The following is a 25,055-nucleotide window of genomic DNA, read 5'->3' on the forward strand; positions in this document are numbered from 1 at the left end:
CTGCATATAAACTGCACATACTCCTGTATACTTTGCCATGTCAAGGTGATTTACAGTATCTAGCATAACTACCATGTGAATAGTCACTGGACTGCCAGTTTGGGGAATAATGACAGGGGAGAGTCCACATATGTTTAGTGCAGATTCAGCTTTTCCCCTCAATGTTTGATATGTGCTTAGTTGGACCTGTAGATGCACAGGCCAGAGATACAGAGGGCTGACTGCAGATGAGAAACCACAAGGAAAATAACTGTCAAAAATATCATTCAAAACCACTCAACAATAATATACCTGCAACTCTGTGCTCCGAAATCTCTCTACGATTTGTGCCTGTGTATGAGATACGATCTCTAACCCGACCCTATGTTCAATATATGTTTTCCTCTTTCTACCATGTCTTCTCAGTACAATGAAAACACTTTAAAGGCAGAGGCTACCATCTTCACTTTTTCCATGCTCTTGCAAAACACAAGACATTGCTTTACTTGGTATATCAATTTGTTAACAAGGACGAAAACCAGCCATCTTCAAAAATTTGCAATTAAGTTCTTTTGTGTTCATGTGCTACACACACACACACACACACACACACACACACACACACACACACACCCCAATCAATCTCAGGTGTCATCCTAGGTCTCTCACTAATTAGGGTAAGGTGGCTGGCCTCTGCCACAGCACTGGGACTGCAGGTGCACACCACTATACTAAGCTCCTGGGTGTTTAGGATTGAACTCCGGTCCTCAAGCTTGCACAACAAATGTTTTACAGTCTGAGCCATCTCCCTCCATAGCCCAAACTGTTTTTAAATAGCATGTATCCACTTTGTCTCTGAGGTGTTCATCTTTTACTAAGAAAATGCTTCCTTATACTACAAACTTTCAGACTGCTTTACAAGTTATGGCAAATCACAACTAGAAAATGACAAATGGGTGTGACCCAAGAAAACTCATCAATTATAGATCTGTAAGATACAAAGAAATTCTTCCCAACAAACTGGATACAATGACATTTTCTTTTTCTAGAAACATTTGCTTTCAGAAACAGTAAATTCAGGGAGGAATAGCTCACTAATTCCTGAAAACTAATTCTGTCCAGAACTGGTAACCTGTTTATACCTCTATTTCCTCCAAATGAAAATACTTTCATGATCATTCTTCTAGAGTCATCAGTAACCACTGAGGGAGTAAAAACTTTACAAAGTACCTTCCTTTCCTTTCTCAGTTTTAAACACCCTGGTTACAGTTATAGGAACACAGCAGAGAGTTAGCATTACCTGCATAAGGAGCCAACATATTAACCACTTCTATTCGGTCAATATAGATCATGACTCCACCACTAAAAACAAACAAACAAAATCGGAAAGTGTGAGCCAGAGACACAATAAAAATAATAAAGCACAACAAAGAAGTTATGGATAGACCTAGGGAGAACTTGATAACCTAACTTAAAACCTAGGGAGAACCTGACATAGTAGCTTAAAACATAAGAGAGCTTGGTCCCCTATAAAATGCATCTGTCCCTTGGTAGGTGTCAAAGGTACCTTTGTAGGTTTTGTAAAAACAATACTTTAAGTCATTTAAATTAGGTAATTAAAAAACTGCCTCGCACTTCACATTCCTCATTTGATACAATTTAATACAGTAAGAATATTTTAGTGATATAACAGCCTTGTTTCCTTTCTTGTCCTCAAACTTTTTAGGACAACAATTCTTAGAGGCCTTTAGACTAAAAGTGTAATAAGGAAATTCATTAGAAACATAAATTCTATTAAAGACCTACTTACTGACTCAGAAACTCTCAGATGTCATTTAACATTATAATAAGAAGTAAAATGATTTTATTTTGAGTAATCTTTTATTTAACATCAACTCAGAGCCAAGTTCTGGGCCATATACACAAACTCTAATCCTTGCAGTAATTCTAACACAGGTCTTATTCCCTGGCTTAAGGTAATTAAGCTTAGAGAAGCTAATCAGGGTATCAGACGAGGGCAAATGCTATGTGGAGCCTATACTTCCTGCTTCATTTTCCTGTCAATTAAAATAGCAACACAGGTGTTGATACAATACACACAATTAATAATACAATTAGTCTGCTAGCTCTGAAGCTCCATTTCAATAACACCCTCAGATAGAATGCTCTCACTTGCAGCTTCATGAAAATAACTCACAGCACTGAAATTTCTGTTGCTGTCACGTCTATAAAGTAGTGTCTTAATCAGGCATGGCGATATATACTTATAATTTCAGGGTTTTGGAAGCAGAGGCAGTGGGTTACTTCAAGTTTGACGCTGGCCTAGGCGACATATTAAGTCTTAGGCCAGCCAGAACCACATAAGAGCCACATAGTAAGAGTCTGTCTGATTCAAAAACAAAACAGGACAAAATGCAAACAAAGGTTTCTCAAGTGACTACAGCTCTAAGAACTTCCTCAGAACTATAGAAAGTAAAGGGTGATGGGTCACAAAGGAGGAAGCTTACCTTGTTCCACAAGGCACATTTTTAACTTCATCCGTTTGCAGTGTTGTCTGGGAAAGAAAAATAGCTCATCAAAATTTATCTTTAAACACAAAACAAAACAATAACAAAAAACCCCCGCTGATCTGGCTAGGTATAGTGTTGAATGACTTTAATCCTAGCACCCTGGGACAGGTGAATTTCTGTGAATTCAAGGTCAGTCTGGTCTACACAGTGAGCTCCAAAACTACATAGAGAGACCTTGTCTCAATAGCAAACAAAACAAATGAACAAACAAAGAAAGCAAGAACTGCTGATCCAGAGAACAATCTCTGCAGAGCTGCTGCCAGTAAGTACAGGAGAGCCCGCCATGACTTTAGCCTCCAAAGATCAGCTATTAAGTTAGCCATTTCTCTATGTGTCTAGAAAGACTTGAGTACTACATGTCTTATAACAAAGACTGCACTCAGTAAGCACTACGAAGTAGTCAATGCCCAGTCTACTTGTAGACTAGAAAGTTTTTCCTGAACATCTTATTTGTTTAGAGCTGACCCAAGATCACAAACTACACACCTCACTTTCAGGAGACACTATGACCAAGGTCTATGCTCTGAACTTTGATTCCTGGCTGTTACTGTTTACAATGATGATAAATGATTATTCTTCCACACAAGTACTTTATGAACCAAAGCTATCATTGAACAGGACAGCAGAGCCAGCCACTGTTTTGTTTCAGGACCTAGTGCTCTCTCACAGGTTTTGTTCAGTTTGCCTTTAATGTGAGTGCCAACGCCACCATTGCTTCCTTCTAGTGAACCAATAATCTGGTTCTTAGTGCTTTGCTATATCTCACCTTTCTTTGTAACCTAAGGTTTCAAATAGGTTAGAAGTATATTCTGAGACACATTACACCTTGATAAGCACACAAAATATGGCCCTTGTTTTCTAAACATCACAATCTAGCAGAGGAAATAAAATTCTTACAAAGAAACATATCAGTAGGTTCAAAAATAATAGTATAAATTGAGCTCTTAAGTATTAAGCTACAAGGAAAGAAATACTAGTCTTAAAAGCTCTCTTAGACAGTTCATCAATTAAAAGTACTCGCTCTTTCGAGGGCCTGGGTTTGGTGTCTAGCACACATAAGGTAGCTTACAACTGCCCATAACTCCCACTCCAGAGCATTCAACTCCTCCTCTGGCCTCTGCAGACACTATAGCATGTGGTACACATATAGACAAGTAGGCACACATGAAGACAAAAATTAAAAACTAAAAAATTTAGATCTCTGAAATTAAGTATTAATAGGCAGATCTAGAAGAGCATAAGAACTTAAGAGGGACATCTGAAGTTTAATTAATGTCCTATTCAAATACACACAGTGAAGACAAAAGTATACACACAAAGCAGACTGGCTTGCCTAGATCAGAAGGCACCATTCAGATGAGTGGTAAATTCTGGGAAAGAACACAGTGTTATTAGGCTGAAGGCCTTGAATATTTGCCGAGCAGTTTAAGCGCTCTTTAATCCATGTCATATACAATCATAAAATGAATCTTTCAAAACTATTGTCAGAACCGGGAGTGGTCACGCAAAGCTATAATCCCAGCTGTGTGAGAGGCTGAAGTGGGAGTAGTACAAGCTCCACACTGACTTGGGAAGCAAGTCAGAGAGAAAATACAAAAGATGTAGGTCAGTGGTGGAGACTTGCCTAGAATGCTCTCAGCTCTGAGTTTAAGCCCAAAGTCTGATCTCTTAGCACTGGAAAGGAAAAAGTTTTCCTGAATTCCTCTGATGTAATACAGCTATTATTCAGCTTAGCTTGTGAGGGGCAAGAAAACCAGCTAGAAGCTAAAGAAGTAACTTGTCTAAGGTAACAAAAACTGGAAGACACCAATCTTGGACACATAACGAAGGAAGGAGGTGATCACTGGTTGAACACATAATCCCAGCACAGAAAGAATAAAATGTAATTCTTTGGTTGAGATTAGCATGATGGTAATATTAGATATAATTCTGGATAAAGTAAGGGGAGAAGGCTGATAAATGAGTTCAGTGTATTTTACTTCTTTTAAAGCATTAAAACTAAGGCAATTTTCACTATTCTGTGTCAACTTTCAAATCAAGAACAACTAGGAATTAAACATATGTTCTGCTATATGCCTAATTCTTTTCCAGATATGAGGGAAATATGTTGACACACTTGTGTACTCAGCCTTGGCTCTAGTCTGTACTAGAGAACAAATGCTAGGGCAGCCTTGGCTACACAGTGACCCTGTCTCAAAAGACACAAGAGAAACAGTGAGACTACATTTACTTTGTAGAGTGTATAAAAACTGAAGGTTTTGGGGTTGGGGATTTCGCTCAGTGGTAGAGCGCTTACCTAGGAAGCGCAAGGTCCTGGGTTCGGTCCCCAGCCCGGGGGGGGGGAGAAAAAAAAAACTGAAGGTTTTATCTAATTTCTCTAAGCAATGCTTTCTCTGTACTTATATACAGCATTTCACATTAATGAATATTAGTCCCTTCAAGTATTATTTTAAACCATTTGTTTAAGTAGAACTGCATCTTCTAATGTTCCCCAAATTCCAAAACATAAATTCATGGCTCTGTTCTTAAGAAAAGTTTCTTAGAAGGGTTTTGTTAATGTAATTTTTTTACATAAAAAGGATATTTCTATTTTGTTACACTGCTTCTAACATTTAATTTTTAATTAATTAATAATCTAAGCAGAAAACTATGATAGTTTGTTGGAATCTTTTTATTAATTTCACTTATTTCTGATGACCACACAGTATATTTGCAATACACACAGTTAAAATGTATCTACTATTCTTGCCTCTATCTACTTTATGCTACTGCTGCACCATGCTGCTTACTTCAGGCAGGAAGACAGATCTGCCTGGCTTTGAACAAGTTCTAAGAAAGAGCCCAATCTCTCATTCTGATGATGCCACTGTTAACATTGGGACTATCAACAACTGTTGGTGAGCTAAGGCCAAAAGAGAGAGAAACTGGGATGAGCCTAAAAGAGGCCAGCAAGACATAGGCAGCACAGGAGGGAAGAAGACATCATCAACCAAGACATAAAGGAATGCACAGTACTAGTCACTGGATACATTTGTCACACTAACCCATTTAGAAAAAGTAATACAAAATAATTGTTCTATGGGAAGCAGTTTCATAACCTAAAACATTCCCCTTTTTTCTTTTGTTTAAAACTATATCAATTCATTCTATTACAGTGCTATTTACTTTGTTAATTGCATTGCTATACATAAGATATGGTTAAAAAAAGAACCTTCAAAAGTCTCAGTAAAATATAGGAAGCCAATGTGGAAATCATTCTGACTAGAAAAAGAACATCATGTTCACCATGCTTCACTTTAATATGCACAATCCTTCCCCAAGCCATTAAAACGGAACCGCAAAGAAACCCAGGAGAACTCACTATTCACAGTTACTCTCACTTTGCAGACTAAGTTGAAGAATAAAATGTTAATATTAATAATACTGACTTCTGGGGTTGGGGATTTAGCTCAGTGGTAGAGCGCTTGCCTAGGAAGTGCAAGGCCCTGGGTTCGGTCCCCAGCTCCAAAAAAAAGAACCAAAAAAAAATAATAATAATAATAATACTGACTTCTCCTGTTTCCTGAAAAATCTGCAGCAGATTTTAAATAAACTGAATTTAAAGATTTATGATCCCACTGAGTTTACAAAATTAGTTAGAGCCCAATCCTATTTTGCAAACTTGTTACATTAAAGTATATCTATTAAGTATGGCCTATGGCTAAGATACCTTTTGCAAGAACCAGATTCTTATTTCAAACATTCTGAAACACTGTCAAAGTACCACATTCATTCAGATTCCTCATAAATTTGTGTTCAATGTACCAAGCAAAAATTTGAGGCTGAAAAGCTGCGTATAAAAATTAATTCCTCCATTTTAACAGTAGGCTGGGAACCTGTCTCTATAGAAACCAAAATAGTTCTAAACCAAGTAATCACTGATTTGTATTCCTAATTGTTCTTCAAATCTTATTTTGTTTTGGCTACAGTGACAGAAAACCTGCTAATACCATTAAACAGATGGCAGAAGTCAGTCTTGACAAGTGACTTAGCCTACACTTTCCTTTCAAGGCAAGGTGGTTTGAAATCATTACTTGTGCTATGACAGTTGTACTATGAACTTTCACTCCACATTTGAGTAAATACCAACATTTGCTTAAGCAATAAGGAAATTCATCTCCACCCATAAGCGTGGTAACTCCTGTCACACCTGTCTATCTGGAATCCCTAGGAATCACTCACCTGCACAGATCTGAATGTTGTAATGAAAGGTAACATGATATGATAGCCTGGTCCACTGGGGCTAGTTAGTAAAGCTCCTCCCCTGCAAAAAGATGTTTCAGTTGATAAAACTGTTAAGATCTCTTTTCAATTTAAAATGCTATAATAAACATTCCATATTCCTCATGTTACTAACCTACTACCCTCACAACAGTTATTCAACAACGGCTACTTAAAACATCCATCACCGTTAAAAATGTGAAAATTCGTCCATGTCCACTGCCAATGTTGCACCCTGTTTCATAAGCTTCACCAACCACACCTCTGGGTCTCTAGCACTGCTCTTGGGTTCAAATGATCCTCTCCGGTCTTTAGCTTTCCGATAAATACTTACGGAAAAAATTCTAATGACTCTCAATTAAGGTGCCTTAATTGCACATAACAAGAGACAAGTCAAAACAATATATTATTCACTAAGTTTATATAAGGAAAAAACAAACTTTCGAGGAAGAAGAAACTTTCTGAGGCTAATGGTTCTTTCAATACATGAGAGTAAAGTCCTGGGAACATAGTTTCTGTATAAAAGAAACAAAACCTAGCGTGGAAAGATAGACAGCAGAAGGGGTGAGATTACAGCCGAGAGATGGGTCTGTTTATCAAACTCTGAAATATGTGAACTATGAAAATATCCCCTGCCAATTAGAGGCAAATACAACAGAAAGTCCTATTTTACACAACAAATAGTAAATTCACAAAACGCTGATCCCTTTTCTGAATATACGAAAAGGTTTGAAAGTCATAATTAAAAAGATGAACCATTTCATGTCCATTAGCTATCTTTTTGGAATGGTATCTTGATATGTTCTCTTTGTGGTTTTTCTGTCAGAAAGACAAAGACAGACTGGATGGAAATGTGGTCCAGGCTGGCATTTCTTATGCTAGAACTCCATCTGTTAAGACATACCACCGAAATTGTCTATTTTCTAGGATTCTGGACAGATCTAAAAGTAGAAATACCAGTTTCGGGGACATAATGGAAATACTAAAAAATCTGCTTCAGAATTAACCACCATCCCAAATTCTCTGTAAACTCTGCAAACTGGCTTCTCTTATCAGTCTATATCACAAGGAGCTGGTGGTAATTTATACTGAAGAATAACTATGCCAAAACAAATGGACAGCAACTGAGTCCACACTCTTCCTCACCATGACTTGGAAAAAACAAGTGAGAAAGGTGGCCTGCAAATGTGGTTTTGTCTCTTGAACTTTAGGAATAGGATACTGTTGTGGTCATTAAGACTTTGGGAGACATAACCACCAGACAATGGGAGGTTTCTAATGAAGAAGAAAAACCGTAGAGTTGGGAGAACTGTCATAAATAAGGCCAGAGATCCCGAAAAACATCCACAGTGGCAAACTAAACACCTGTACAGTTGTGCGGACTACAAGGAGTCATCTGGGTTGCAGTGACTACTTCCGTACCCACCAAGGTGTCTTCACTTCTGCACAGCATGAACTTGTCACTAAACTGCCTGATACCAGAAAGGTGCCCCGCCAAAGATTAGCTCCCAGCAGCTGGGATGAAACCACTTCCCAGGGCTGGAAGCGCTCCCCTGACGCCGCGGAAAAGAGCAACTTCCTAGACTCCACTGTGACCATTGGACCCTTTCCCTGTGCTCTAGAACCATCGCTGGCTGCACAGGGCGGCGCTCACCTGTAGTACACGGCCAGGTGTCCTTCCTCGATCTTGTGGATGGAGGCGTAAAGGAGGATCGCCACCAACCCCACCACTGCAGCCACCAGAAGCCGGGCTTGAGTCATATTCATCCTTGTTCCTCCTGAGCACCGGGAGAAGAGGAACCTCAGTCCCTTGACTGACAGGCCAGCCCCCACCCAGTGAAGAGCCCGCGTACGGTCGCGGGCTGAGGCGGGAAGCCCCGCGCTCCGGCCCCTGGCTTTCTCTCAGCTAGCGCTCCCCTCACCAACCCCTAGTGCCGGCGCCCCCGGCTCGGCGTACGTCGTGACACCCCTTCCCTGGCTCCCCAAGTAGAAGGTCCCGACTGAGAACCGCCTTGGTCTCAGGCACCCGGAGAACCGCGACCCCTGAGCCTCGCCTCACCGGTCAGTGACGCATCGCCCCCGCCCGCACGTGCAGCCGCCACCCGGCCCCGCCAACTGCTGCCAACAGCCGGCCCCGCCCACCTGTCCGACACTGCGGCTGCGCGGGGACGCACGCGACGCAGCCCTCGCCCGCTAGACGGTGCGCGGGCGGGACAAAATTGGCTCGGGCGCGCGCACAGCATAGGGATTGGGAGTGCTAGTGCACAGGTCCAACCCCTCAGTGTAGGAATTGTTCCTTCTTGCTTTTGTGGTTCGGACCTAGTCAGACTGGCAAGCGCGATCTACAGGTACACTAAGGAAACGATCAGATCAGTCTCAAGGAATGAAGGGTTTGATTCCGAAGAGGAAGCTATTCGACCAGTATTAATCATTCAGACTTGGGTTGAATATTTATTTTGTGCCAGAACACTAAACCAGAGGGCTTTCTGAAAGCCACCCAGAAACAGGATCAGAATGATAAACATAAGTTGAATGTGGGGATCGGGATTGTCGTCAGGAGGCCAAAACAGTGAACAGTGAATGCTTGATTTTCTATGGTTGAAAGAAGTTGTATGGCAGGGTAGGCTAGAACCAGATTTACAAAGTCTGGGACCCGTTTTTCTGCTGATGGAAGAAATGAATGGCAAGAAAGCAACTTCATTTATGGATGTTATGCCTGCATATATGTCACTACATGTGTGTCTGGTGCCCTCAGCAGTCACAAGAGGGCATTGAATCCCCCTGGAACTGGAGTTAGACTGTTGCGAACTGCCACATTGGTGCTGGGAATTGAACCAGGATCCTCTGGAAGAGTAGCCAGTGCTCTTAACCTTTTCTCACTGTATTTTAACATTCCACACTACGTGAACCTGGTGAGATGGCTCAGTGGGTAGAGGAGTTTGTGGCAATCCTGAGGACTTCATTTCAGCCTAGATCTCACACAGCACATAAGGGCACATCACACACCAACACACACAATAATTATCATAAAAGGTTTAGGGGATAAACACGAAACAGGTTCATGTATTACAAAACAAAAACGATAAAGGAAAGGGTAAAGCCTAGAGATGTATGAACAAAGGAAATAAGGACAGAGACAAGACAGGGTTAACAAGGTTGGAAGGATTACCAAACTCCGGTGTAGGAAAATACCAGAAAGTAGTGCTTTAAGGGGTGTTGTATCTGTAACTGGGTGAGAGTGAAGAGAGACAGGAAGCTGGGAAACAGATAAACAACAGCAGGCACAAGGTCATGATGCTAGTAACAAAGGAAATGACAGGCAAGAAAATCAATTCAGGGCTTTGTAAGAGCAAATCTAGCCACACCCCTTCAATACATGCACTAACCTGTATCATGCATTTGATTTTTATTACTTAGGAATATATGGAACCTTGTCTGTTGCAGACTAATATTACAATTTAGCTATTTTCACCTCCTCCGGTCCCCTTCCCCTGCCAAAAAAAAAAAAAAAAAAAGCGGATCATGGTAGCACATGCCTGTAACCCCAGCTGGGAAGTGGAGGAAAGGAGGAGTGGGAGTTTCAAGCCAGCCTGTCCCAGAAACAAAGCAAAACAGAGCTACAAATAGGGATCAGCAGTAGAGCTCTCGCCCAGTAGCATGATGAGCTCAATAGGAGAGTTGGGGGCACAAACTTGTTTTGAATCTAATACCTGTGCTTTCTGGGTTTATTCTTAGTTCCTCCTAATGTCCTAATGTTGCCTATAGAATAAAGTGTGTATACAGTGGATAACTTTGATTTTAATTCTGAAAGTTGCTACTGAACAAAAATAAGAGTGGGCTACTAATTCTTCAGAAGCAAGTTTGGGGTGATCTTATTTGTTCTGCCTCTTATCACCTGTCTAAATCATGTAGATTAGAGGGTTTGGACATCACTCCAACTCATGCCCCACCAAAACAGACCTCCAAATATAATTGTGATAGTTAAAAAACGCATGATTTCTGGGGGGTACGGGGGACTGAACAATACTTACATGCTAAGACTCTTAATGAATTGCCAGTATTAACTTTCAAGTCAGCCAGGTGAGGTGGCACACTCCTGGGAGGCAGAGGAAGGAGTATCACTAAAGTTTGAAGCTAGCCTGGTCTACATAGGGCGTTCCAGGCTGTCCTGTGAGGTCCTGTTTTAAAATAACAGAAATAAAACCAAGAGTTCTTCTGACCTTTGCATATAGGTTAATATCTTCTGAGCAAGCAGTATCCAATCATGTTATTTACTATTAAGAGCCTCTAGACTCTAGAGCTAATGAATGGAGAGTTTGCCTATCATTTAGCTGACAGGGATGGAATTACCATCTGTAAAAAACCTTGATACCTGATAATTTAAAAGAAGATAGCCATGTACATAGATGTACAAGATAGCCACGTATGCTACATACCTGTAGCTAAGACTGGAGATTAAAGAAAGATGGCAAGCTTGGAATAGACTAGGTTAATAGTGAGACCTTGTCTAAAAACCAAAACCAAAAGATAAGAAACAACTCTAAGCTATCAGATTTGGATACTAGGAGAATGACAGCATAATAAAATGGGATGGGAGGACTATATATCACTTTAAATGACGGGATCTTAATGTTTTTAGACACACAGAGTAGTACTAGTACCTCCTAGGTAAAAACATTACAGTAAGGAAGTTACTTAATATTTCTCAGTAAGTATTTAATTCCAGAAGAAAGTACAAGGTTGGGGAAGTCAGCAAAGCATATGATTTGCAGGCAGGAGGATCTGAGTTTGGCTCCTTAGAATTCATGTAAAATGTCAGGCGTGGTGGTAGGTACCTGGAGTGGCAAAGGTGGGCAGGTAAAGACAAGAAGATCCTGTGGCTCACAGTCCACCCAACCTACCTTAATTGATAAGTTCCAGGCCACTGACAGACTCTGATAGTAGGGCAATTCCTGAAGACTATACCCAGAGTTGTCCTCTGGCTTCCACACATGTGTGGACACACAAATAACAAAGTATAAAGACTCTATCTTGTAGCGCAAGGCCCTGGGTTCGGTCCCCAGCTCCGAAAAAAAGAACCAAAAAAAAAAAAAAAAAAAGACTCTATCTTGTAATTTCTGCTCCTAACTTATCACATGACCCTTTACATTTTTCAAACTATATTAGCCTATAGTACTACACATTGCAGTTTGGTAATGAGTAGAGATTCAAAAATAATTTTAAAATCATTTAATATGCAAAGTGAAAAACTAGAATATAAAAGCATTTCACATTTTTTAAAAACAAAATAACACCTTTTAAATTATTTAACATAAGGCAGAGATCCACAATCTTTTATCTGAAACCCTAAGTCTAGATGTTTCAGAATGAGAAATTTTCAGATTTTAGAAAGGTAATTCAGTGCATACACCATACTATATCAACCCTCAAAAGAGTTTGTGGCAGCACACCCCAATAATCATACACATTAATATTTATGCAACAAAATAAATGAATATTCACACTAATGGGATAAGCAGATTCAGTGTCAGATTAGAATACATCCAGAGGCAAATGACTTTTGTTATCAAGCTTATGAAAACCTTGTTATCAGAACTTCTTGGATTTTGAGACTATAATTACAGATAAAGGAATGCAGACCTTTGAAACTTGTATGACAAGACATAAAAGATTGTTTAAACAAGTGACCCATTTTTACAAATGTAAAACATACAACCTTCAAATACATTATAAATTAACAGGCATCCTCTCTGTGATATTATTAAATGTACACCTTAAATACATATACATATAGCACAGGACACAATTCATTATGGTCAGCTGATATCAAAGGCACATATGTCCATCCCTTATATAAGAAGAGGACTCTATTAAATGTGGGGTTAAAGATGGGATTCATCTACCTCCATGGGGCACCAAGAAGAGCACTTGCTGAGAGCAACACAAGGAGGCGGGGCTTCATCTTCAGGAAGCACAGAAACTCCATAGACAAATTTTACTTAAAATGAACACTGGATGAATTTTTCATCTCTATATTAATACTATGTTGGGCCTTATGCGTAAAATTTAGACCTTTAAAAGATTATCTTTTTCATCAGCTAAACTAGTAATATTTTTTCAATTTTATAAGATTTTAAGCAGGTCACTAATAATCTCCTTAATTAGTTGAGGTGTTAGAAAGAAAAATTAATTTCACTGATTTGTTATAAAATCCTATCTGTTCAGAGATCACAATTATTTAAAAACAAAACACCAAGCTCGGGTGTGTGTAAAGTCATTTGTAGTTTCTGATCACAGCTGTCTCCTCCATGGACTGGTGAGTGAAGAATGGCTTCCGCAGGAAAGATGACCACAGTAAGTGCTGGAACAGCTTCAAAGACTCGAGAACAGTGCACGAATGATGTGTCATTCTGCTAACCAACTCCAATCAAGACTCTAAAAGCAGGCATGCAATGTCACAATTAACAGTCATCCGAATGTAGAGTTCACTTTTTAAAATTGCTTTTTAAATATTTGGGCATTTATAATCAAAATTCAAAGAGTTAAAAACTACAGAAGTGGGGCTGGGGATTTAGCTCAGTGCTTACCTAGGAAGCGCAAGGCCCTGGGTTCGGTCCCCAGCTCCAAAAAAAAGAACCAAAAAAAAAAAAAAACAAAAAAAAAAAAAAAAACAAAAAAAACACAAAAACTACAGAAGTAAACTTAGTTCACTTTATCTTCTGAGAATCTCAAAATATTTCAAAGTTATCATAAAAGTCTGAGTAAAACACTCTTAACTGAAAAGGCAAAGAGTTGGTATCGAAACTAAATGCAGTGAATTTGCTAAGATTTAGAGTAGCTTCTCCCAGTTTTAACAAATCAATATTTCAAAGCAACTAAATCTTGATATAACCACTTTTATTATTAGCTTAATCAATCTTATATGCATCAAATACAGCAATTATAGAGTAAAACTATCATCTTATTGAAAAAAATGTATTGCTGAAGCAAAAAGGTACAGGCATTCACACTGTGAAGAAAGCTTAATCTGAAAAAAATGTTAATAGGTGCATCTGAGTTAAGAACACATAGATGTTCTCTAAGCATCATGAATAAAATTGTTCTGTGAGCGCAGATTTATTTCTAAGCAGAATGAAGAAGGGGATATGGCCTGACAGTGTAACATCTGCGAATTCACGAATTCACGGTGTGCTTGGAGAGAAGTGCATCTTTTGGGTAACAATATTGGGGAATATTCTCTTTAGTTTGTTATACATCTTTGTGAAAAATATTTTCTCTTCAAAGTTAGACATAAACAAAACTAACTACTGTTCTAAAAAAAAAGAAAAGAAAGCTTAATCTGACTGTAGATGCTACTGTGATGCTCACTGATGACATGATGGTATATGCAGGACAGTTAGCTTTGTAGAGTCGACATAACCTAGAATCCCTGGGAGGAGACTCCCAAGGACAGCTGGGAACAGTCTGATTTCAATAACTGATGTGCTAACACCCAGCCTAAAGGTGGGCAGCAGCATGCCGAAGGCTGAGCCCTATATTATGTAAGCATAAGCACAGGGAGCTGAGTACTGTCAGGAATGCAGATGTCTAGTTCTCTATGCTCCTGACTGGAGCTGTTACGTCTATTTCAAGTTCCTGCCTTGACTTCCCCATAATGGTGGCCTGTAGCCTATAATTATAAGCAGAATAAACCCTTCTCCCCCAAGTTACTTTTTGTAAGGTTACCTGCATAATAAAAAGATAGCAATTAGAGGTTCAAAATATTTCTCAATAGTTTCTTCCTCTGAGTTATAATCGTGTGTGTGTGTGTGTGTTTATTCCAATATATGTATTACACACACAGGATATATATAGCCCAAAAGTCAGACATGGCCAACATGGAAAATAAACCTTTTGTACTCCATGTATCTAAACTACACACCCATCTCTCCACAAAAAACTTACCATCATACTACTGCTCTGGTCCTCATTTGCTTCACGAATAATAGTACTTAAATGGCCAAGACAGTTCAGATTTTCTTCTATCATTTGTGCTAACGTCTCGCTGATGGAAGAAAGAACAAAACCATTTCAAATTCAGCAAAGGAGTCCCTGAGTGTTGCCTACTTTTTGTCCTTCTAAGTCAGGATGACCATTTTCTGCAACCAAGTCCCCCAGCAAAGCTGAGTGCTGCCTTCAATTTCTTTTTCCCTCCCACTCAGAGACAGCATCCCATGTCATCTAAGCCACTGCATCTGCCTACTCTAGGAAGCCCACTGTAACTCTAGACAGATTTTTTTTTGAAATAGGTAGTACTGGTAGCAGCCTCCCATCCTCCCTGCTGATGAAGTACCAGATTAGGAGACAGTCCTTCGTACAGACAAACGGAATACATTCTCGTTTGTTTCTTTCTGGATTGCTTCCTTTTCCTTTTACAGACAGTAAAGCACTAGCATGCTCACTTCACACACAAACAGGGAAGAGATTCAAAGTGCAATTTGGTCTCCAGAGATCCAGGAAAGAGAAACACTGGTTCAGAACTACAGACAGTAGCAATGAAAACAAGCAAGCCGACAGCAGACGAAAACTATGAACCACAAGTATCCCTGGGTTCTTATATGTGAAGGTGGCCTCGACTCTAGCTTCTCCCTTCATGCCTCCTCGTCCATACTCCTCTGCCATCATCCTTCGACAACCCTCAGTCCCTCCTTTATTACGCTGTGGGCCATGGGGAACAACCATTGTTAGCTTAAAACTAAGTACTGACTCAGTTATTAAAACAGATAAAAAATTTCCTAATCCTTGGCAATTAAGTACCAGAGGCACATTATAATTAAGATCGGATTTCGTTTATCAGGAAATGTATTTTCTGATAAAGATACGCTGTTGGAAACAACCAGAAGCTCAAATTGAAAGTTACCCATAGAGCTGATATTTGGAATTAGCATTCCTTCCAAGCCTAAATGCCTGAAATGAAAACAAAGGATTAGGATGTACTAAATTTTACCTCCTTCAGTTCTAATAGAGAATTTCCCGAAGTCTGTAAAATCAAAACCTCAGCTATGCTTGTGTATGTATTCATATTGGGCCAAACATTTACTGACCCAGAGATCTACCCTGGAACTTGCTTTCTTTAAACAAGGAAATACCTGGTCAGCTTGCCTTCCTGCCATGTGCTTGTTCTCTCAGCACAGCAGCAGAGTGTGCCACTGTGTGCCCTCCTGAGCAGCCATGTCACATGAGTGCATGTCTGTAAAACTAATTTTGGGCAGACTCCGGGAGGTGCTTGGTGCCGTGGTGGTCTCCGTGAGTTCTGAGAAAAGCGACAGTACACAAGCTAGCAAAGAGCCTCGGACCACGCACACCTTACGCTGAGAAAATAACAGAGATGGGCAGTCATTCAGCTTTTAGCAGCAGAGCAGAAACTGAAGACAAAAATGCAGGGCTGCAAATCTGACTTCTCATTTGCAAAATGATTTAAAGCACTGAAAATTTTAAGAAACAGACCTCACTAGTGTATTAAAAGGGAACTTAAGTACCAAAAAAATACAAACCACAAATAGCATAATTTCTTGGAGATAAGTGGTTAAGGAAGGAGCACAGTTTGGGTAAAGGAAATTGATAAGTGGGGAACAGAAATGGCTTAGAGCCTGGATCAAACTAACACTAATTAGTAACACTGAAATTTATTTCACAAGCATTTACATATATTGTTCAACTAAATTCTTATAGTAATTCTATAAGACATTCTCATTTTAAAGTGAAAATATATGAACACTAAAAAAAAAAAAAAAAAAAAAAAAAAAAAAGAAAGAAAATTACTCAGTACTATTAAAAAGAAGAGATCGTCCTAGTCTGAGTCCTAGTCTGAAGACACTATTCATTAACCACCATGCTTGCTGCCTCTGTCCCACCCTTTCCCCTGAAGCACAGCTGCCTATTGTTACAAAGCAAACCCACCCATCTTGAGGAGTTACCACACATGTCAGAGGATGTTCACGGTCTGCTAGAGTAGGGGGCAGCCATGCTGATACTGGAGGGGTTACTGTGCCTTCTAGACTGGATCCTACAAGAGAGCGAGCAGAACTCTGTGTCTGAAGGAAAAAACACATACACATACACAATAAGTTGCAGGCAAGCCCCTCTTGATTCATACCATTTTAAAAACCATACCTATAAGATTTATCAATCATTTACTCTTGTACAAAAGCTGGACTGTTTCTGACAAAATCATTCTCACCTCTACGGACTCTACTGTCCCTGCCCCTTTTCTTCACCGACTACACTGAACGACTAATTCCTCTAATCCAGCTTTTGTTTGGAGGAAGGGAACAGCTAAATATGGTTGACTTATTAATAAGTCAGATGCATTTACTCCAAGTTGGGTTGGGCAACCAAAGTGATCCAGGGTATGGAGAACTATAAAAGAGGGGGATTGAGATGGCTGAACCAAAGTGATCCAGGGTATGGAGAACTATAAAAGAGGGGGATTGAGATGGCTGTGGTGGCTCATACTTCTAATTGCAGCAACTGGGAGGCAGGAAAACTGCTGGGAGGTAGTTTAGCTTCCAGTCTAGGCTAGAGAAAGCTTTTGTCTCAAAAGAAACAAACAAAACTACACACATACCACCACCACCACCACCACCACCACCACCACCACCACCACCACCACCACCACCACCACCACCACCACCAGCAGCAGTAGCAGCAGCAGCAGCAGCAGCAGCAGCACTGGAAAGGAGAATGATGACATAAACATCCTACCTCTATAATTACTTGGACACTGAATAAGAATTGTGTGGACCCAATATAAAGTATAAATATTTACAGGACATACCTTAAGGCAATAAGAACCCTCTTTGGCAGAAAATAACAGTAACTCAGTATTACATTCACTAATAATTACTTACACAAGCAATTTTAAGGAGGTGCCAAATTTCTTTCTGCCTCTTTCCCTGCATAAACATGACAGTATTGTCAGCTTCTTTGATGTTACTGAGGGCCACTTCCACCTTGGGGAGTAGATCAATAATCTTCTGCTTGCAGCCCAACAACTTGCTGGAAAGATTTAGTGAGAGTAAGATACTTGTCACATCCCTCAAGACTGTATAGCATAAGCCCAAACCCAGAGGAAATAAAGCACAACCAGCATACTATTTAATGGATGATCTCAAAGGCAATGAATGTAGGAGCTAGACAGATGGCTCAGTGGTTAAGAGCACTGGTTGCTCTTCCAGAGGTCCTGGGTTCAATTCCCAGCACCCAGTCACAACCATCTATAACTCCAACTCCAGGAGATCATATGCTCCTTTCTGGCCTCATACACATGGGGCAAACATGCAGGCAAAACACCCATACACACACAGAAAAAGTAATGCCTCTGTTCAGGGTTTATGTATCACCATGTTTTGTAAGATACTGACAGAATTATTTACCCAAGAGGAGTATTATAATTTTAAAGGAACACAAATATACTGGCATTTAGAAGGAAATAAAGCATTGTTCTACCTCAGGTGACCAAACAGCTCCTTGAGAACTCGGTCCTGACTCTGCACAGTGTGCACAATGATCTTCACCATCTCCGTGCTGTCACTGTAGGAGTGATCTACAAAGGACTTCAGTTAGTAGGTATAACCTCTCTGTTGCAGAGCACATCAACTTCCAAACAGGAAGTTTAAAAAGCTGCACGTAGTCTACAACATTTCTCCATTTGTTGTAGAACCCTGTCCTTGAGGTGTGACATTGCCATTGCCTTAGTAAGCTCTCAGAGGCTGTGCTTACACAGGTAAGACTAGGCCCACTAACAGTCTGCCATGAAACAGAGAGGCTCATGAGGCCTTACCCTTCTCTAAGAACCTAAAAGAGGTTATCTCTTGCAGAGAGACAGAAGGAGGAGAGATTTTCTTCAGAAGTGTAGCTCCTGAAACTCCTCTTAGTAATCCTGATGAAACTCACATTTGCCAAACAAGACCAGGACAGAATCATTGCTTGTCTGTCACTGGTGTCCTGTCTGGGGTAAGTGGATTCTTCACATCTCCCCACGAAAAAAATTAATTAAATTAATACGTGGCTTAAATTTTTTTTTAAATATTATTTATTTTATGTATATAAGTACACTGTCACTGTCTTCAGACACACCAGAAGAAGGCAACGGATTCCATTACAGATGGTTGTGAGCCACCATGTGGTTGCTGGGAACTGAACTCAGGACCTCTGGAAGAGCAGTCAGTGCTCTTAACCGCTGAGTTATATCTCTAGCCCATTTTAAAAGGTTTTTAAATTAACTATAAATTCTAAGACAATGAAGTTTAGTTCAATGACAACTATACATTAAAAAGTAAAGTTAAAAGGCTAGGTACAGTTGTCAAGAGCCTTTGCTGCTCTTCCAGAGGACCCAGATTTGTATCCCAGCACTCAAATTAGGTGGTTCATAAGGACATATAATAACATCTCCAGGAATCTGATGTGGGTACCCCTACACAAATGGAATACACTCACATGTACAGACATTTCTAAAATAAATTTATGCATGGTTATATGTTTAATTCTTAGAGACTTATGTTGCCTGTGTTTGAGAGAATAGTCTGGTTGACTTAACCCATACTAACCCAAATTTCGACACAGATGCAGCTTTTGGCTAAGAGCCTAGATTTCTTACGTGATTGACACTGCTTACTTAGAATAGTGGGTGAATCAGGCTTTCCCTGCCCTAACAGGTTGCTTGGAATTTCATGCTAGTCCATCTGTTTACAGCTCAGAAAAAGTCCACCTGAAAAAAAGCTGACTTAAACCAAATATGAAGTACTAATAAAAAGGATCAGTAGACACCTGAAACTCAACTCAAAGCCAACTGGCATCTGACAGACGTCCTCAAACTGGATGGTTGTTGATTACACTGAGTTTTTAAGTGATATTATCTCAGTTTTTAAAACTACTAGCATTAGGTATTGTTCTATTTCAGAAAATGGCAATTAGAGTTTAGAAGAGCAGAAAATTGCTGATATATCATTCCAGTGTTTTCTTGACTAACAAGTCTGAAAACAAAAATATCACTACTGTTTATCCTTGCTACTAATTGTGCAAACTTCCTCGCTCAATGTTCTTCTGTGTTACTTCCAAGAAGAAAACTATGGAAGGCTTTGAAAAGAGGTTTGAGAATGTTGTAGGATGGGAGCTCAGAGGAAGATCAGTGCCTTTCAGTCAAGCACAAGGCTCTGGGTTAGATCTCCACTATTGCAGAGGGGGTGGGGAGATGAAAGAAAGAAAAAGAAAAAATTGTCCTTTCTTAATCATTCCAGAAACCTCCTCCACACACCAGCTTCATTCCCACAATCAATCAATCTTCTCTTTTCTTCTCTTCTCTCTCTGAACGCACGCACGCACGCACGCACGCACATCCTTCCTGAGCAGACACAAGGTTCAGAACACCCACACGGCCACCTGGAACTCCAAGTCCAGTTGTCCAGCACTCTCATCTGGCCTCCATGGGTACACATCGAACACTGATAGACATACAGGTGAAACACCCACACAGAAAATAAAAATATAATCTCAGAAAAACAAAACAAAGCAAAACAAAAAATCCCAGTGCACACACGAATGCTGTTTTTTTAAAGAACAATATAACTATTATAAAGCTGCATATGTAGCTGTATGTTTATAATTTTTCAAATCTAAAACTTGAAAACTTTATAAAAGTTATATAAAACTTTTTTTTTTCTTTTTTTCGGAGCTGGGTACCGAACCCAGGGCCTTGCGCTTGCTAGGCAAGCGTTCTTCCAGAGCTAAATCCCCAACCCCTATATAAAACTTTTAAAATAAAAAATGTCTTCCACAGCACAGATATCCCTTGTTACCTATGTAATCCTTCAATATAAATACATTTTAAATAAAATAAAAGTGTTTGGCATGTATATACTACCTTATTGTTTTCAAAGCATTTCCATGAACACATTCTCAAACACACTGCCAAAGCTTACTGAATTAGAAGGCTACATTCTGACTGGTTTTACACAAAGGGGAATAAAAACATGGAGATGTACTGGAGATTATTCAGTAAAACACCCAATTTAGAATTCAAGGCTTCTGGTTACCAACCTACATTCCTCGCAACAATGCTCTATTTGGCAGTGTTCAATATAAATTGTTCCCCTAAGGATGTGAGTGCTGGTAAAGGCAAGGTTTGTCGGGATAAACTGCTTCTGCATCAACTATAGCATCTTCTCTTCCCATCCCACCCAGAACCCATTGTGCGGAATTGTTTCCAAGCTCTCTAAGTTAAGCAGTATTTTTCCCATTATACCCTTTTTTGGGTGTGGTGGTGGTGGTGATGCTATTTCTTCCTTTTTGTTGGGGAGAGGATATATTAGAGGCCCAAGGTCACCTTCACGTATCATCCTTGACGGACCCCACCCTATTTGTTGATAGGGTATTTCTCTGAATCCTAAGGTTGCTGTTTTAGCCCTCTGTCTCTGCTCTCCCAGTACTGCAGGACCACAGAGCTGTGCCACCATGTATGTGTTTGTATGCAAGTGTTGGGAATCTAAACTTGGGTTTTTGTAGCAAGCACTTTACTCACTGATCCAATACCAAATTCCTCTTTTTTCTTTTTTCTCCTCTACTTTCGTTTCACTTCACTTTTAAAACTTTTCTACTTTAATATCCTTATTACTTTCCCCTTCTAATCTTTTAAATTCTTATAAATTTAGAGCTACTATGCCACAAATGTTGCAAAACAGGATCTTGCTATGAAGTTAAAAAACATCATAGTGCACCCACTCTGCTCAGCGAGGGTGACTCAAGTGGCTTACCGGTGGGTCTGTGTTTTAGCTGCTTATAGAGATCAATGGCACGCTGTTCCCTACAAAAGAGAAAAACAAAAACCTTTCTGTATGTGAAAGTAACTTAATGATTAATAATACATGACTTGAATAGTACTGGTTATTAGAACAAGATCCAGTTTTTTTTTAGCAAGTACAGATCATCAAAGAATATTTTACAGAGCATTTCACTGAAAACTGAGAATACAAGTCTCTAAAACTTGGGGCAAATAAATAAATAAATAAATAAATCCCAACAGTGTCTCTGTGTGTGTGGGTGTCTCTGTGTCCACTTGCATATTCCATATGAGGAGGTAAGAAGAAAACCGAGTGTCAGTCCTTGCTGGCTTCCTGAGTCAGGTCTCTGTCGTGTGCTCCTGCCTGTGCTTCCTCTAACTCTCCAGTTTCTATGTCCCCCTTGCTGTAGAAGCACAAGGGTTGTAGACAGGATACCACACCTAGTCTTACATGTAGGTTCTGGGGAATTCAAACTCAGGTCCTCAAGCCTGAGCAGCAAGTGCTAAGACATTTCCCTAGTTTCTAAAACATAACGTTTTTATATGCTTCAGATCTACTCTTCCACCACAAATATAATACCCATGCACCAGAAACATTTAAATGGGGAGAACATCATGGCTTGTGATCAGGGAGAAAATCTGAAGTTTCTAATCTAGACACTTAGGAAATTAACATCAACAGAGGAGTTAGGAGATGATATCTTGGACCAAAAGGAAAGTAAATGGGGAAATCATTTGTAATTTAAATATATAAACACATACACACAAAGGAGATTTTCTTTTAAATAGTAAATAACAATCCAGAGAGTTATTTCCCAAACTCCCTAGGACTAAGAATTAGCTTCCTTTTAAGATATTCTAAGGGCTGGAGAGATGGCTCAGAAGGTTAAAGTGTTTGCAACCAAGCTTACAACCTGAGTTCAATTCTTGGGCCCACCAAGGTAGAAGGGGAGAACTATCATCCCACAGTTTTGTCCTTTGACCTCTACATGTACACTGTGATGTGTTGCATGAAATCTCTTCCCAACAAAATAAATGAGTGTTTTAAAAAAAAAAAAAGTTAGGGGTAAGAAAAGCCCAGATATAAGTAGGAAGAACAAAACAAAAAATTATAGAATCAGGAGCGACAGCACAGATACATTCTTACAGGGATTCCATCAGGTCTCCCTGGCGTCTCCCATAGGGGCTCTTCTGCAGCTCCATGATTTCAGTGTGCAAAGACATAATTTGATCCTCAAGGTATCCAATGACACCAACCTAAAATATAACATGAACCAAGAAAATGATGGCTTACTACCATATAAAGCAAGGTTCAGGTCTTAAAGGTAGAGCGTGATCTGTTGCAGCAGTAGAACTGAACATTTTACTACAACAAGGCAATTTTGTTAAAGCTAATCATCTGTTTATTTGATGGAACAGTGGTATTACATGGCCTAGGCTATTCTTGAGCCTGGAATTCTCCCCTCTTACTTTCCTGAGGGCTGGGATTACAGTATTACAGCATACTAGGCTGGTTAAAGCTATTTAAATAATATTAATAATTACAAAATTTTTGAGAATTTCATAGGTGCATATACTGTATTTTGGTATTTACACCCCACTACTCCTCCTAACTCTCACAGATCTGCCCCTCTAACCCCACTTTCACCCCTCCCAATGTCATGTCTTTTTTTTTTTTTTTTTTTTTAAATAATCCACAGGGTCCAATATGTGATGATCATATACTAATGAATGTGAGGCCATACAACAGGACATAGTCAAACTACCAGGGACCCCTCCTTAAAGAAAACTGACTCTTCTTCCCCCAACAGCCATAACTGTTAATAGCTCCTCAGCCATGGTGGGGGCTTTAGTATCCTTCTGACAATCTTTCATATAAAAACACCTTATGCTAGGTGCAATGGTGCACACTTTTAATCCCAGCACTCAGGAAGCACAGGCAAATGTATATCTGTGAGTCAAAGCCAGCTTGGTCTACAGAGTGAATTCCAGACCTGTTAGGGCTATACAGTGAGACCTTGTCTCAAAAAATAAATAAATTAAAATAAAATAAAAACACTCCTATGTATCCCTTCTAACCACAGTCAACTACTAGATTTGCTTTGGCCTCTGGAGACGCAAGATAATAGACGTGCCACTCACAAAACAAAGTGGTCACTGAAACCATTGCCATTTTTTCCAAGTTCAGCCCCACAATACCAACTGCCCTATTCTCATCCTTAGTCTAAGTATGAGTTGGCACCAAGGAAAGCGACAGCACAAGACTATGGACATACAGGAGAAGAAAGGAATATATATGCCACCTAAGGAATGATCTCACTAAGGGTGTATACATCCTATATAGTTTTGAGAATGAAACAGTATCTATTGATAATTATGAGAAGACATCAGGTATAAATAGAACTGTCCAATTTAAACTAGATGTGAAGCCATCTTACTTACACCAGTAAGAAAAATACTAACGATATATATCATTACTGACTTCCATTTAATGTGCACAAGCCTAGTAGAAAAGACTGCTACCCCTAATATATACATATACATATACATATACATATACACATACACATACATATACATATACATATACATATACATATATGTGTGTGTATGTGTATACATATAATAGAAACTGAAGTTTTATGAAGCTAAAAAGTTGACCCAATGCCTTTGGCTTTATAGCCCATAACCTTCCTCTCTCTGTTGAAAGAATATACAAGATATTTGTCTAAATTTCAGAAATGAAAAAACACTTTTTATCTGTCAAAGTCAAGACAATTCTAATGGAGACACTGAGCGCACAGAATGAGGCCAATGATTTTACCTCAGAATAGTGAATGGCCTTTTCTTCCATTTCTTTCCATGCTTTCAGCATTTTTTCTGAAGCTAAAAAAAGAAAAAAGAAAAATAAATCAAGTCTAAATTGGCTTCTTTTTCTTAAATAATTATATCTTTAATATTAGCCTGGCTTCTTTCTTGCTGTATCTATCAATATCAAAGATACATAATGGATTGAAAGTGTCTTTCCCAAATAGGTATCCTATACTCCTAAGCCCCAACACTGTAGAAGGTGACCTCCCTGGAAATAGGTCAATTACAATCAGCTATGTATGTACTCACAGTGGACTATGCTAGGCCCTTCCCACAGTGTGACTCCTTTCCAATGTCCTTAGAGAGAACAGACTTGGGGAGAAGGGGTATACAGAAACACAAAGGGGAATGTCAGATGACAACTAAAGCGAGAAGCCAAAGAACCTTAAACACAGCTGGTAACCTAGGAGTTAGGAAGTTATCTTTTTTTGCAAGTTTCAGAGGAATCCTGGCACTGCTAGCACCTTGACTTTTAGATTTTAGCCTTGAAATTCTGAGCTTTTACATCTATGTTGTTTTAAGCCACAGAGCTGATATGGAAGTTCTAGGAGAATAATATA

The 25,055-nt window shown here is 39.5% G+C and overlaps 2 protein-coding genes across 5 annotated transcripts in view; both read right to left on the reverse strand.

Moving 5' to 3' along the window:
* Nucleotides 1-8,957, reverse strand: part of Erlin1 (ER lipid raft associated 1) — a 35,326-nt gene extending 26,369 nt beyond the window's left edge. Inside the window, exons 1-5 of one of the 2 annotated variants that reach the window (NM_001106353.1) lie at nucleotides 8,869-8,957; nucleotides 8,464-8,587; nucleotides 6,771-6,852; nucleotides 2,487-2,533; nucleotides 1,280-1,341 (exon numbers count right to left, since the gene is read on the reverse strand). In NM_001106353.1, the coding sequence (NP_001099823.1) occupies nucleotides 1,280-1,341; nucleotides 2,487-2,533; nucleotides 6,771-6,852; nucleotides 8,464-8,576 (304 nt within the window). In that variant the 5' untranslated portion in view covers nucleotides 8,577-8,587; nucleotides 8,869-8,957. Of the gene's footprint in view, nucleotides 1-1,279; nucleotides 1,342-2,486; nucleotides 2,534-6,770; nucleotides 6,853-8,463; nucleotides 8,588-8,735 lie in introns of both variants that reach the window. The other variant, XM_006231441.5, reaches the window with a different exon arrangement.
* Nucleotides 8,958-12,023: 3,066 nt separating this feature from the next.
* Nucleotides 12,024-25,055, reverse strand: part of Chuk (component of inhibitor of nuclear factor kappa B kinase complex) — a 35,526-nt gene continuing 22,494 nt past the window's right edge. The window contains exons 14-21 of one of the 3 annotated variants that reach the window (XM_063264608.1): nucleotides 24,449-24,510; nucleotides 22,772-22,881; nucleotides 21,599-21,648; nucleotides 18,297-18,393; nucleotides 17,699-17,846; nucleotides 16,749-16,882; nucleotides 14,754-14,853; nucleotides 12,024-13,244 (exon numbers count right to left, since the gene is read on the reverse strand). In XM_063264608.1, the coding sequence (XP_063120678.1) occupies nucleotides 13,215-13,244; nucleotides 14,754-14,853; nucleotides 16,749-16,882; nucleotides 17,699-17,846; nucleotides 18,297-18,393; nucleotides 21,599-21,648; nucleotides 22,772-22,881; nucleotides 24,449-24,510 (731 nt within the window). In that variant the 3' untranslated portion in view covers nucleotides 12,024-13,214. Of the gene's footprint in view, nucleotides 13,245-14,752; nucleotides 14,854-16,748; nucleotides 16,883-17,698; nucleotides 17,847-18,296; nucleotides 18,394-21,598; nucleotides 21,649-22,771; nucleotides 22,882-24,448; nucleotides 24,511-25,055 lie in introns of those variants that run through there. The other 2 variants (NM_001107588.1, XM_063264605.1) reach the window with 2 other exon arrangements.

This window comes from Rattus norvegicus, chromosome 1 (assembly GCF_036323735.1).
Source record: "Rattus norvegicus strain BN/NHsdMcwi chromosome 1, GRCr8, whole genome shotgun sequence".
Taxonomy (NCBI): Eukaryota; Metazoa; Chordata; class Mammalia; order Rodentia; family Muridae; genus Rattus; species Rattus norvegicus.